This window comes from Nicotiana attenuata, chromosome 3 (assembly GCF_001879085.1).
Source record: "Nicotiana attenuata strain UT chromosome 3, NIATTr2, whole genome shotgun sequence".
Taxonomy (NCBI): domain Eukaryota; kingdom Viridiplantae; phylum Streptophyta; class Magnoliopsida; order Solanales; family Solanaceae; genus Nicotiana; species Nicotiana attenuata.
In genome coordinates, this window is record NC_031991.1 from 8,207,589 (window position 1) to 8,222,533 (window position 14,945).

General features: G+C 38.7%; 1 protein-coding gene across 4 annotated transcripts in view; it reads left to right on the forward strand.

Annotated features, from left to right (window-relative positions):
- The window catches only part of LOC109223273 (protein SHOOT GRAVITROPISM 6), a 44,002-nt gene continuing 29,773 nt past the window's right edge, over positions 717 to 14,945 (forward strand). Inside the window, exons 1-11 of one of the 4 annotated variants that reach the window (XM_019387517.1) lie at positions 717 to 926; positions 1,035 to 1,125; positions 1,770 to 1,824; positions 1,930 to 2,061; positions 3,042 to 3,113; positions 4,631 to 4,721; positions 4,814 to 4,909; positions 11,485 to 11,563; positions 11,657 to 11,720; positions 12,661 to 12,764; positions 12,975 to 13,080. In XM_019387517.1, the coding sequence (XP_019243062.1) occupies positions 887 to 926; positions 1,035 to 1,125; positions 1,770 to 1,824; positions 1,930 to 2,061; positions 3,042 to 3,113; positions 4,631 to 4,721; positions 4,814 to 4,909; positions 11,485 to 11,563; positions 11,657 to 11,720; positions 12,661 to 12,764; positions 12,975 to 13,080 (930 nt within the window). In that variant the 5' untranslated portion in view covers positions 717 to 886. The other 3 variants (XM_019387515.1, XM_019387516.1, XM_019387518.1) reach the window with 3 other exon arrangements.

Below are 14,945 nucleotides of genomic sequence, written 5' to 3' on the forward strand. Positions count from 1 at the left end.
GTCGTCATTTTGGTCAATATAATACTATTCTTTCAATAGTTATCCCGAAGGGGATAACCTAGAAGCCAAGAAATAGAAATTTGATAACAATATTAGGGTCCTTTGATTGGAACTAAGTTATCTCATAATTAATTATTTTACACTTTTATTGTAATAAAAAAATTTATAATTTGGAATAATTAATTTCGAGATGAATTACTCCCTTCGGTTCACAATATGTGTCCAATTTACTTTTAGCACGCCTATTAAGAAAATACTAAATTCTATACAAAAATACCTACTATGACTAAACTACCCCTCATTAAACATTTAATGTGAGGAGTAAGAAAACTTTTTAGGGATATGTACATAGGGGTTATTTTATAAAAAACAAATTGAATTCTTTCTTGATTACATAACTGGACACTTATTTTGAACCAAAATAAAAAAGTAAATTGGACACTTATTATAAACCGGAAGGAATATACTACAATATTATTTAGTAACAGAATTAATTATTCTTTTATCTTTCGTACTTACAAAATGAGTCTTAAAGTTTTGACCGCATCATATACCTACCATTTAAATTTTGATATCAATTAAAGTGTTATCCTCAAATGAGACGGTTAATAACATTTGTTCACAAGCATTTCAACGCAATAATTTTTAGCAGTTGACATCATTTGTAACGTCAGCGGACAGTAAAATCAAGTTCCAAAAGTATATCTCGAGCTCGACACGCCAACTTTCAACAACGTAATACATTAGTCTTTGACACACAACATCTGGCAATTTCCAAATCTTTGGCACAACCTGTTTGCTTCGTTGTTATTGTACCTTCTTTATATTCCCTTTTGGGGTCTTTCCTTTTTTCCTTCGTTCTTTTGTCGATCGCCATCCTAAATTAATGGCGTCTTCCAGTTCCGGCAACTCCGTTCCTGCCGCCGGTAGCCCCTTTTTCCTATATAGCAATTCAAATTTAATTTCCTATTTATTTTCTTTTGGCTTTCGATTTATTGTTTTTGTTTAAATTTAAATTGGTGTTTTGTCTATAGAGGCAGTTCAAGTTCTGGTATCTTCATTGGCGGATGATTCACCTATTGTACGTGAAGCATCAATGGCTGCTCTCAAGGACATCACTTCCTTGTATGTCTCTATCCTATATATATGTGTGCGCGCGCGCGGAGGTGGAGCCAGGATTTTAATGTTATGGATTCTAAATACGACTTGAAGTGCTAATTATTTGGTTCTAAATTTAATATTTGTTCATATTCGATGAAGTTTTTAACACAAAATACCGTTTGAGCAAAAGCTACGGGTTCGGCTGAACCCGTGTTAGGCCCTGTAGCTCCGCCCTTTTGTCTGTGTATGTGTGTGTGTTTGCCTTGCTTGATTGTTGCCTAATATATTACTACGTCTGTTTCAATTTATGTATCTTAGTTTGACTGGGCAGTATTTTAAGAAAATAAGGAAGCCTTTTGAAATTTGTGTATCTTAAACTAAAAATGTGTATAATGGACCAAACTGCCCATTGACAGTTATAATCTTATTTATAATGCCATGTAAGATGTTGGAGTTGAAGAGTTACTAAATATAGACAGTCACAATCTTTTTGAAATAGGCTAAAAAGGAAAGTAAGACACATAAGCTGAAACGGAGGGATTAATATATATGTGTGTGCATATGTGTATATTTGCCTTGCTTGAAAGGTTTCAAGAACTTGTTTTTTTTAATATTTTTTTTACTGTTCTGGGTTTACTTTTGAGTTTATTATTTTTTTGTTCTTTCAGAAACCCACTTTTGGTTCTTGATTGTTGCCTAACAGTATCGAGAGGTGGACGACGGGTACTGTTCTAAAAATATGGTTTTTGCTTGTTCATTAATTTGATATTATATGAACAATTGGGTTTGAGTGTAGTGTTTTAATTTGGGATTTTATGGATTTTTCAGAGGTTTGGGAATATAGCTGGTTTATTTCAAGTGATGTCAGTGGCAATTCAGGCTTTGGATAAGGGAGATGTTGATCCTAATTATCTGGCTAAGTTGGCCAAGATTGCCACTTCTGAGGTGATCTCAACCAAGGTAAATGAAACCCCATTATATTACTTCCTCCATAATGATTTATGTGACGATATCTGACTGGGCATAAGGTTTAAGACTTTTGAAACTGTGGTGTAAAATAAGCCATAGACATTTTTGTGGCTATAAATCATCTCATTAAGGGTGAAATGAGAAGTTTCAAATTAAATTGTTTCTAAATATAGAAATGTGTCATTCTTTTTCGGGTCAGGCTATAAAAAAGAGTGTCACATAAATTTGGACCGAGGGAGTTCTAAATTTGTGCTACAATTTCTTATAATAGTTCAGGCAGGAGCTACGTCACCATGCTGAATCAAATGCAGATCCTTAATTTTAAACTTTTTTGTGACTTGGGCGCAAAATTAGCATATATATGCACTTTCAAAAATATTCCAACTATTTATGTAGAGTATGAGTAGAAAATGGTGGACGAACTTGTTGTTGGACCCTTGCATCCACTTGTCTTGCACTGATTTTCTATGAATCAAAATGTAGAAATTTAGAGTTTCGACTAGAGCCTCTGGTGGAGATTTATTAGTTGTTATACCCTCAAGTTATGATGTCACAATATGGGAATATCGAATGTGATATTCTGTACAGTGGATTGTTCTCTCTTGTTCGTTGGCTGGGATTGTAATGATCATAAGTACTAGTTTCCTGTTACCTTATTGTGGATTTATTGGTTTTTTCCACCATGATTCAGATTGGTGTGGAAGCCAGTACATTGACCATGTTGTTTGGTGTGGGAGTCAGCAGGGGCGAAGCCACCATTTTAGATGTATATTACATATATTGAACACCCTTGTCGGAAATTGTTTTTACTCCTTTCAAGTCTGAACACCCTTAGGAAATTTTCTGGCTTCGCCACTGGGAGTCAGTACTTTGTTATTTGTATAATGGGTATCAACTTTACTTCCTCTAAGTCCAGTGCAATGCTGGTAGTATTTCATACTACTCTAACAGCATGTTCGATCTCATGATAGGAACTTAATGCTGATTGGCAAAGAGCTGCGGCTGGTGTACTTGTATCAATTGGTTCACATATGCCTGATCTGGTGAGTGTGCACTTTTCTTTTCCTTATGAAAATAGATTCTAGAAGAGGGAATGTAATCTGTGCTTTCTAATTTATATCTTCTTTTGTTTGATCAGTTTCTAATTTACATCTTCTTTCAGTTGTTTTTGTGAACGTATTTTTTTATCATTCCTGTTTCTTATTTCTGTGACTGTCAAAAGTATCTCTCAAAGTTTTAGAGCCTTGTGGTAGAGTTGATTTTGTCATAGCTTGCAAGCAGTAAGCTGAGGAATTTTCAGTCTTAACTATTAGAAAGTGCCGTGAAACTCCTCAATTGTTCAATGCTTTTCATATTAGCTCCGTTGAGTTGTGTGCATCAGCTCGTTTATAAGTTTGAAGTCTTAAGAGAGGGGTCACTTTTATTTAATTACTTTAGATCTGCAACTTGGCCTGTCACGTCCCAACCTGATTCCTTTTCTTGAGCTAAACATGTAAAAATATTTTCTGATCGGTGGTGGTGAAACTCGAACTTATTACCTCTATGTACTTCAATACCACGGAGATTTGTAGAACGACTTCATCTAAAAGTTTAAAAAGTTAGAGATAGGACACTTCCGTTTATTTATTTTAGGTTTGCAACACAATAGGGTCTCACATTGGGTATAAAAGGACATAAAGGGGATATAAGAAAACAGTCCTAAGGTTTTGGGTAGCATGCTCAACTTCTTTCACAAGCTCGAGTGACATGACTGGATATAGATATATAATTAACCCCTGTAAAATGAATCACACTATTATTGTTGGATGGAAATTGGGAGGGGATGAACCATTCTAAATGGAAAAAGAGCAAAGTGCATAATTTGGATAGCGACAGGCTTTCCATGAACCTGAGTCGGTAGCAGTTGGTTTGTGCAGATAAGTAGCTGAAGACTATTGCTGTAACGACTCCACGTAAGTGGCTTTATTTGATGGTTGAACTAGTTTGCTCTTATAGTGATAATGGGTTGACTTTGACTAGAGGTAATAAATGGGGAGGCTGTGACCAGATATTTTCATTTGCAAAACTCTTTTTCACTCATCACATAATTGGAGTTTTGCGTGTTTGTTGCTTTATAGTAACTAAAATATTGAATTCCTTACAATCAATGAGACCATATGAAGTTCCTTTTTAGCTGTTATAGTACACTAGGCAATCATACAAAATCCTACTTTCATTTGTTTATGTATTACCCTCTGAGTAGACTGCTTACCACAGTTTTTTTCTTTAGCTGGGGAGTGTTTTATTCTTCTCATCACTAGATGATTTATACTAGGTTGTACATTCTGTGGTAATTGAAATTTCAGAGATGAATGCTTCTTTCCTTGATAGACATTTCTCTTGTCACTGAGAAAAGAACAAAGGATCTGGCTCGTTACCTTTTCTGTATTATGTTTACTTTTGTTGCAGTTGCACAGTTTTCTGACAAATGGTTGTGTGTCCAACACTTTTTCTTTCTTCTTGGTTTTGATACTCTGAAGCTTCCCTATTCTTAGTGTAATTCTTCAATTGTCTGTGGCAGATGATGGAAGAAATATTCCTCCATCTTTCAGGGTCAAATTCAGCTCTGCCAGCCATGGTTCAAATTCTTGCAGACTTTGCATCATCTGATGGTTCGTTTTCGATTTGTTTGCAAATACTTTGTGGGTCGCTTTAACATTATTACCCAAATTACTTATCTGATCTACGTCTACAATATTTGAAGCTTTGCAGTTTACTCCTCACCTTAAGGGTGTACTGGCACGAGTGGTGCCCATTCTTGGAAATGTGAGGGACATACACCGGCCTATTTTTGCAAATGGTAATAGACCTCAGAATTTTTTATGATCTAACATAATAAGAAGTGCTTTCTCTTGCTCATTATTAGCAAAATAATCCTTCTAAAAACATTAGCAAAATATGTCACTCCTAACAGAAGAAATAGGAGAATTTACTATGGGGATGCTGTAACTTTTAAATTTTCAGTTTGGGAATACATCTTGTTGAAGATTATTTTTTATGTAAATTGTTTAAATTTGTTAGAATTATTCTGTTTAATAGAAGTTGGTAAAATTTGCTTGGCTGGCAATTCCTGAAGAGAAGGAACAGTATGGGCTGGTGACGGCACCGACTGGAAGGTGGTAGCCATGAGATGACACCTATGTGCTCTGAGGAGGTGGAGCCTACAAAAGATGAGGCGCTAAGGGGAAAGGGAGTGAAGCTGGACTTAAAGATGGCTCTTGATGAAGAAAGGGTTTGTAGCAAAAGGGGATAACAGCTGTCCCTTTACTTTGTTGACACAAACAATTTGTGAGTAATTAATGGGATTGGCAGTTCTTCCGACTTCTTTGGTTTCTGTAGAGGAGACTACAAATTTAAGGTTTTTCTTTTGATTTTCTGTAGAGGAGACTACAAAATTTAGGTGGGCAGCGGCGAGGAAAATCTGTAGAAAAATTTGTGATGGCGAGAGGCTAACATTGAGGAGAGAATTTTCTTTGGATTTCTTAACTGTGTTGACCGACATTTTTTTTGGTTGCTTCGTTTTTTATGAGCATGAAAATATTTTTTCGTTGCCCAACACTAGAACGGATGCATGCAACAGGAACCGAACTAGTTGCCTGCTCTATCACCAGCTTTTAGGTCCAAGGTGCTGAACTCTAAGCCAATAGTTTGGGCTGTTAAATACCGCTATCTTAATACTCTCTCCGTTTCATTTTGGGGCAAATTTTGAATTGGTACGTATTTAAGAAAAAAAGGAAGACTTCTGAAATTTGTGGTCTGAAACAAGGCATAGATATTTGTGTGGCTGTAAAAGCTTCTCATTAAGGGTAAAATGGGAAGTATGAGTTAAATTGTTTCCAAATTTAGAAAGCTGTCGTTCTTTTTGGAACAGACTAAAACGGAATGTTGCCGCATAAATTGGAACAAAGGGAGTATGTTTTTATGATATCAATCTATGAGGTTTGCACTACTTTTTCCTTTTTAAAAAAAGGTTTACTCATAAAGCAAGAGGAAAGTAATGGCAGTGTTGTGAAAACCGCCCCTAAATATTTTTTGAGTAAAAGCCATAAACATTTTGCTACTGTACTGTTAGATATAGCTATGTAGTTGTCCCACATTGGAAGAGGTGTAGTATGCCCTTTGTATAGAGTAGCTATAAATTAGCACATCTTGTATTGCATTAGACACACAATATCAATATATCATATTTTCTCCCGTGCCTTCTCACATGGTATCAGAGCAATCGTGAGAGATTTATCGCTGTGCATAAATTCCAGCGACTCCGGGAAGGAAAATCAGTTGACCGGAAGTCTTTTTCCGGTAGGTCTGCCGCAAGTAAAAAAAAAGGCCACTTTTCGTCAGTGTCGTGCAAAAACCAACACCACCACGAAGTAGATCGGGCTCTGGCGACCAACCCATAAAAAAATCTCTGTGAGAATACCCTCCACGTGCCGCCACTCGCCACCGGAAGAAAATTTTCCGGTGAAGTTCCAACGTCGCATGGGCCTCCTTCCGGCCATTTTTTGGTGACGACTCTTCAGGACAGATTGTTCTCCTTGCAATTCCGAGCCTACCCATCCAGATTACACCAAATTCCGACCACTTTTATATTTTTCCGGCGTGAACAGTGATTTCCAAAGTGGACTTCCGGCCATTTTTTGAAAACGTTTCTTCAGAACAGTTGGGTCGTCTGGTAATTCCGATCCTACCCCTACTGTTTTTATTTCATTCCGACCACTTTGAATTTTTCCGGCAGCTACAGTACTATTCCGACTGCTACAGTGGTATTACGACAACTACAATATTTCCTTATTCTGTTTCACTGTTCCTTACTCTGTTTCAGTGGATTACATTTGATTATTTCTCTAATTTGGTAATACTTTGCAACGATGTCTTTGGGAATTGATGCTTTTGGGTCTAAAAACATGAGTTCTGGAAGCTCTAGTGTTATGATTACTTCAGAACCTTTAATGGGAGGTTCAAACTACTTAGCTTGGGCTTCATCTGTCGAGTTGTGGTGTAAAGGTCAAGGTGTTCAAGATCATCTAATTAAACAGTCTAGCGAAGGAGATGAAAAGGCGATAGCGCTTTGGGCAAAAGTTGATGCTCAATTATGTAGCATCTTGTGGCGTTCTATTGATTCCAAGTTGATGCGTTTGTTTCGTCCATTCCAGACATGTTATTTGGTTTGGGCAAAGGTTCGTACCTTATACACTAATGACATATCTCGCTTCTATGATTTGATATCACGGATGACAAACTTAAAGAAGCAAGAATTAGATATGTCTACTTACTTGGGTCAAGTACAAGCAGTCATGGAGGAATTTGAGACATTAATACCAGTTTCTGCTAGTGTGGCAAAACAACAAGAGCAGCGACAAAAGATGTTTCTAGTTCTTACACTCGCTGGACTTCCTAATGATCTTGATTCAGTGCGAGACCAGATTTTGGCTAGTCCGACTGTTCCCACAGTTGATGAATTATTCTCTAGATTACTCCGCCTTGGTGCAGCACCAAGTCACCCAGTGATCTCATCACAGATACTTGATTCCTCTGTCCTCGCATCGCAGACAGTGGATGTTCGGGCGTCCCAAATTATGGAGAACAGAGGAGGACGAGGTCGTTTTGGGAGATCTAGACCCAAGTGTTCTTATTGTCACAAACTTGGACACACTCGTGAAATGTGCTATTCCTTACATGGCCGTCCACAAAAAAATGCTTACGTTGCTCAGACCGAGACTATAGGTAACCAAGGCTTTTCTGTATCTAAAGAAGAATATAATGAGCTCCTTCAGTATCGAGCAAGTAAACAGACATCTCCACAAGTAGCCTCAGTTGCCCAGACTGATACTCCTGTTGTTGGTAATTCTTTTGCTTGTGTTTCCCAGTCTAGTACTCTTGGACCATGGGTCATGGACTCAGGCGCTTCTGATCACATCTCTGGTAATAAATCACTTTTGTCGAATATTGTATATTCACAGTCTCTTCCCACTGTTACTTTAGCCAATAGATGTCAAACTAAGGCACAAGGAGTTGGACAAGCTAACCCATTGTCTTCTATCACCCTAGATTCCGTTCTTTATGTCCCTGGTTGTCCTTTTAGTCTTGCATTTGTTAGTCGTTTGACTCGTGCCCTCCATTATGGTATATATTTTGCTGATGATTCTTTTATTATGCAGGACCGCAGTACGGGACAGACAATTGGTACAGGATGTGAATCAGAAGGCCTTTACTACCTTAATTTACTCAGTCCTTCCACAACATGTCTAGTTACAGATCCTTTGGACCTAATCCACAGCCGTTTAGTACATCCAAGTTTATCTAAACTTCAGAAGATGGTGCCTAGTTTATCCAGTTTGTCTACATTAGATTGTGAGTCGTGTCAGCTTGGGAAACATACCCGAGCTTCCTTTCCGCGTAGTGTTGAGAGTCATGCAGAGTCTGTTTTCTCCTTGGTTCATTCTGATATATGAGGTCCTAGTAGAGTCAGTTCAACCTTGGGATTTCGTTATTTTGTTAGTTTCATTGATGATTACTCAAGATGTACTTGGCTTTTCTTAATGAAAGATCGTTCTGAGTTATTCTCTATATTCCAGAGTTTTTGTGCTGAAATCAAAAATCAATTTGGTGTCTCTATTCGCATTTTTCGCAGTGATAATGCCTTAGGATATGTATCTTCTCAGTTGCAGCAGTTTATGTCTTCTCATGAAGTTATTCATCTGACATCTTGTCCTTATACCCCTCAGCAAAATGGGTTTGCAGAGAGAAAGAATAGGCACATTATTGAGACTGCTCGCACACTTCTAATTGAATCTCGTGTTCCGTTGCGTTTTTGGGGCGATGCAGTTCTCATAGCTTGTTATTTGATTAATAGGATGCCTTCATCTCCCATCAAGGATCAGATTCCGCATTCAGTATTGTTTCCCCAGTCAGCTTTATACCATCTTCCACCTCGTGTTTTCGGGAGCACATGTTTTGTTCATAACTTAGCCCCTGGGAAAGATAAGTTAGCTCCTCGTGCTCTCAAGTGTGTCTTCCTTGGTTATTCTCGTGTTCAGAAGGGATATCGTTGTTATTCACCTGATCTTCGTAGGTACCTTATGTTAGCTGACGTCACATTTTTTGAGTCTAAACCTTTCTTTGCTTCTGCTGACCACCATGATATATCTGAGGTCTTACCTATACCGACCTTTGAGGAGTTTCCTATAGCTCTTCCTCCACTTTCGAACACAGAGGTTTCACCCATACTAACCATTGAGGAGTCTAGTGTTGTTCCTCCTAGTTCACCAGTCACAGGAACACCACTCTTGACTTATCATCGTCGTCTGCGCCCTACATCAGGCCCAACTGGTTCTCGTCCTGCACCTGACCCTGCTCCTACTGCGGAACCTGCTCCTAGTACACCGATTACACTTCGGAAAGGTATACAGACCACGCTTAACCCTAATCCTCATTATGTTGGTTTGAGTTATCATCATCTGTCATCTCCCCATTATGCTTTTATATCTTCTTTGTCCTCGGTTTCCATCCCTAAGTCTACAGGTGAAGCGTTGTCTCATCCAGGATGGCGACATGCTATGAGTGACGAGATGTCTGCTTTACATACAAGTGGTACTTGGGAGCTTGTTCCTCTTCCTTCAGGTAAATCTACTGTTGGTTGTCGTTGGGTTTATGCAGTCAAAGTTGGTCCCGATGGCCAGATTGATCGACTTAAGGCCCGTCTTGTTGCCAAAGGATATACTCAGATATTTGGGCTCGATTACAGTGATACCTTCTCTCCCGTGGCTAAAGTGGCATCAGTCCGCCTTTTTCTATCCTTGGCCGCGGTTCGTCATTGGCCCCTCTATCAGCTGGACATTAAGAATGCCTTTCTTCACGGTGATCTTGAGGATGAGGTTTATATGGAGCAACCATCTGGTTTTGTTGCTCAGGGGGAGTCTCGTGGCCATGTATGTCGCTTGCGTCGGTCACTTTATGGTCTAAAGCAGTCTCCTCGAGCCTGGTTTGGTAAGTTCAGCACGGTTATCCAGGAGTTTGGCATGACTAGTAGTGAAGCTGATCACTCTGTGTACTTATCTGGTAGTCTATGTTGATGATATTGTTATTACTGGCAATGATCAGGATGGTATTACTAATTTGAAGAAGCATCTCTTCCAGCATTTTCAAACTAAGGATCTAGGCAGATTGAAGTACTTTCTAGGTATTGAGGTTGCTCAATCTAGCTCAGGTATTGTTATTTCTCAAAGGAAATATGCTTTAGACATTCTTGAGGAGACAGGGATGATAGGTTGCAGACCTGTTGACACTCCGATGGATCCAAATTTTAAACTTCTACCAGGACAGGGGGAGCCGCTTAGCGATCCTGCAAGCTATAGGCGGCTGGTTGGTAAATTAAATTATCTCACAGTGACTAGACCCGACATTTCTTATCCCGTGAGTGTTGTAAGTCAGTTTATGAATTCTCCCTGTGATAGTCATTGGGATGCAGTCTTCCGCATTATCCGATATATAAAATCGGCTCCAGGCAAAGGATTACTATTTTTTGAGGATCGAGGTCATGAGCAGATCGTTGGGTACTCAGATGCTGATTGGGCAGGATCACCTTCTGATAGACGTTCTACGTCTGGATATTGTGTTTTAGTAGGAGGAAATTTGGTGTCCTGGAAAAGCAAGAAACAAAATGTAGTTGCTCGGTCTAGTGCAGAAGCAGAATATCGAGCAATGGCTATGGCAACATGTGAACTAGTCTGGACCAAACAATTGCTCAAGGAGTTGAAATTTGGTGAAATCAATAAGATGGAACTTGTGTGCGATAATCAAGCTGCCCTTCATATTGCATCAAATCCGGTGTTTCATGAGAGAACTAAACACATTGAGATTGATTGTCACTTTGTTAGAGAGAAGATACTTTCAGGAGATATTACTACGATGTTTGTGAGGTCGAATGATCAACTTGCAGATATTTTCACAAAGTCCCTTTCCGGTCCTCGCATTAGTTATATATGTAACAAGCTCGGTACATATGATTTGTATGCTCCGGCTTGAGGGGGAGTGTTAGATATAGCTATGTAGTTGTCCCACATTGGAGGAGGTGTAGTATGCCCTTTGTATAGAGTAGCTATAAATTAGCACATCTTGTATTGCATTAGACACACAATATCAATATATCATATTTTCTCCCGTGCCTTCTCACACATTTGAAATTCTAGTGTGAAGCTTCTGTTCATCTCAAAGTTCATATCAGTGCACATGATTGGTAAAGAGGGATACAAATCACGAACTCAGTTATCCATGAGAAAAGTTGTTCTAGTAAAAGTTTTGCTTTACGATTAGACTTTACTGCTCAAGTGTGTCCTTTGTTTTCTTTGAAGGGTCTAAAGTTTTTATTTTTTCCAGCATTCAAATGTTGGTGCCAATCTTGCTGGCAGTGCAGTGTCGACTTCCCTTTGTCTTCCGTTCTAGATGCTGATATCATGTGAGACCAATTTTCTGCTTCTGGTTGGCCTTGATTTTCTTCAAGGCTTTTCATTTAGATGTTCATGGTGATTTAAATGTCTCAATTGTGCAGGTCTTTCTTGAATTCGGCATTTGAACTATTATTGAGAGTTTGGGCAATTTCACGGGATCTGAAGGTTTGCCTATTCAGTTCCTTTTAGAACTTTTTAAAGAATGTTTTCTCTCTCTTTTTCTTGGATAACCGAGAAATTCCCACGGCGAATGGCACACGGCTCAAAGCTCCAAAAGGGCGAGAATGCTTAGAAGAAGAGGGAGAGGAAGACCAAGGTGAAGATGCTTGGGGGATGAATGGGGGAGAAGAGATAGTGGAGCGTAGTCAATCTTTGGCAGTTGCACATAAGGAGAAATGGATAATGGAATTAGTGGGAGGACAAACTCTGGGGTTCGGGTAATCGTCAGGGGTTTCCCTTGAAGGGTTTTTAGGATTAAATCATAAAGTGCTTACAGATATTAAACAAAGAGCTAGTAGAGCAAGTGTGATGAAATGATGGCAAGAGGGAGGGTAAGAAAGAGAGTAGTTGGAAGAAAGAAGATAACGAGTAGATTGCGGTGTATGAGATGAAATGAGAAATGAGGGAGAAGAGGGTGAAGCAGGGGAAGAATGGTGAAGGGGTTGAAGGTAACGGAATAAACACTATTCCTGGATGCTAGATCTTTGTGTGATATGGTAATAAATTTTGTTTTGTTAAGGTGATGCAACAAGTTGAATTTTTGAGTTACTATGTTCACCTTGTGCCGCAAATGCACCGTGGACGAAGTTCAGAGGCCACGGGATATTGAAGGCAGCTTGCCTGATGGTCGTCTTTAATTTTATTTTCTACCATTCCTTGCTTTTGTACAAGTTTGATGTAAAATCACATTGAAACTAGTCGAAGAGATGATAGCTAAGGGTGCTTTATCTCAGCAAGTAGTATATAGCTGCTTTCCCTTATTAATATATTCAAGAAATTTCACACTCCTTTTTTCTTTCCTTCCATTCCATACATTACATTTATTGCTCATTTTGAAATGGCAAGGGGAGAGGAAGTTTTGTTTCCTGACATACTCTTTTCTCAGGTTCGCTTATCTTCTGTGGAAGCATTAGGGCAGATGGTTGGTCTTATTACTAGAACGCAGCTGAAGGCAGCTTTGCCAAGACTTGTTCCAACTATATTGGAACTGTAAGACACACGATAGACTGCTATGTTTTGAGAAAATCTATAATTGCAAATGACATGAATACCTCTGATGTCAAATGGCCAGCTCCTTGCTTGTGCTAATTCTCTATTCTAGTCAGAATGCGAGTGACACTCTTTCTGTTGGAGCAATTGTTTCTTGTATCTTCTTGGGTATTGTGGGCTCTATAACAGTGAAATCTTACGGTTTTTCAGGTACAAGAGGGATAACGATGTGGCCTTTGTAGCAACTTGTAGCCTCCATAATGTATTAAGCGCCTCGTTACTTTCAGAAAGTGGTCCACCATTACTTGATTTTGAGGTAGGAAATACATGTCATGTTGCTGTTTAAGTTGATATTCTTTCTTGAACACCTAGTAATTTGTACTTCTGCTACGTCCGGTAGAATAGCTTGCTATTCTGCTAATTCTTCTCCAATTACTGCTAATTTCCTGTGATTACTTGTCTTGTCATGGATTAAGGAATTGGAATCAGTTACTAGAAGAATTAATCTTGGTAAAGTCGTAGTGCCTGGTCATTGTTAGTTGTAAACAGTATGTTGTATGTTAGAGGCACCTCTTAATCTTAGTTTTCGTCTAACTTTTACAAAGGCAATGGTTTTGTTTCTTGCAGACATACTAACCATGCTCCTCACTCTCTCAACATCACCTTTATGGTGGCCCTTTCGCTGGGTTCCTTTCCCTCAATTCTTGTTTTAGTTTCTATAAGAAATACTCTCTACTTGGTCTCCCGTTCTACTCATGTGAATCTTAATCGGTAGAGCTTTGCAAATTTTTTACTCTATTATCTTTTTTTTTTATCTTCGCCAAACCCCTCATCTCCTTTTCAACTAATCACCTTTTGCCATTGTTGTACTATCTCAGATGAAGTTATATTGCTATCTCCTCAAATCCTTGAAGAGACATTTGGACTCTGATATCCCCCCACAACAGAAAGCCACTGTTTCATTTTTTAATTTTCTATAGTACTACCTTAGTGCTGTACATCAATAAAATCTTACCTTGTCAAAAACCAAAAAAAAAAAAAAAAGGAAAAAGAAGGCAGTCACAATTTGGACCATATATATGATCCAGTTGTTTGCTTTCTCAGCACTTCCACTTTGAACAACATCAACTGGTGACTTGCCATTACTGCTGCTCAGATTGCCTCCTCTCCTGTCTGTTATTCCAATGGCATGTGTCACCTTCTTCTGGTCAATTTTCCCTATTCCCTTCCTCAACAATAACCAGTGTATTCCCACAAGTGGGGTCTGGGGAGGGTAGTATGTACGCAGACCTTATCCCTACCTTGTGAAGGTGGAAAGACTGTTTCCGGTAGACCCTCGGCTCAAGAAAAGTATAATCACTGCATTAATGACAAAGAACTACGGAAAGAGAAGCAGCAACCAGAAAAAATAATAGAACCGAAGCTCCCTTTTACCTTCCTCCTTGTGTATAAAAGAGTCATCCTTCAACTTCCTATGAACAAAGAGGCCACCCCTCCATCATCACCAGTTTCCTGTTCAGTTCCAATCTCTCTCTCTCTCTCTCTCTAGCAACTTGCGTCAAAGGGGCAGGACATCTGTATTGATATTATATCCGGATATATCAAAATATACACAGCCTTATAAAAATATCAGAACATACACGTTACTTGGAAGAACAGAAATATATTTGTCTTGTCAAACTGGGTGCCTAGTACTCTAATGAAAGCATTCTGAAGGTAGTCAGGAATAGGGGTGTGCATTCGATTTATCGATTCGATTTTGACCCTTATCGATAATTATTTATCGATTATCGATTTGTACATATGCTTATCGTTATCGTTTCAATAAGGTTTCGATTTTTTCGATTTCGATTTATCGATTTTGGGGGCTTATCGATTTGGTTATCGATTACACCAATAAGAAAATTTGCGGGATTCCACGGAAAGTATATCGCTATAAACGCGCCTAACTAATATGGACAAAAAGAAGCTAAAATAAGACGAACACCATTTATAATATAAAAATTGTGTCAACAAGCACATGCAACAAAACTAAAGTAAGGGATCGAATGTATGCCACCAACACTCCAACGGTAAAAAAAAATAAAACAAAACAAAACACATCATCACGGCTAATTTTATTTTCCATTAATTTGAACTTCATTCCCTTGATCTTTAAATATGATCATTCCTTAAATGTGG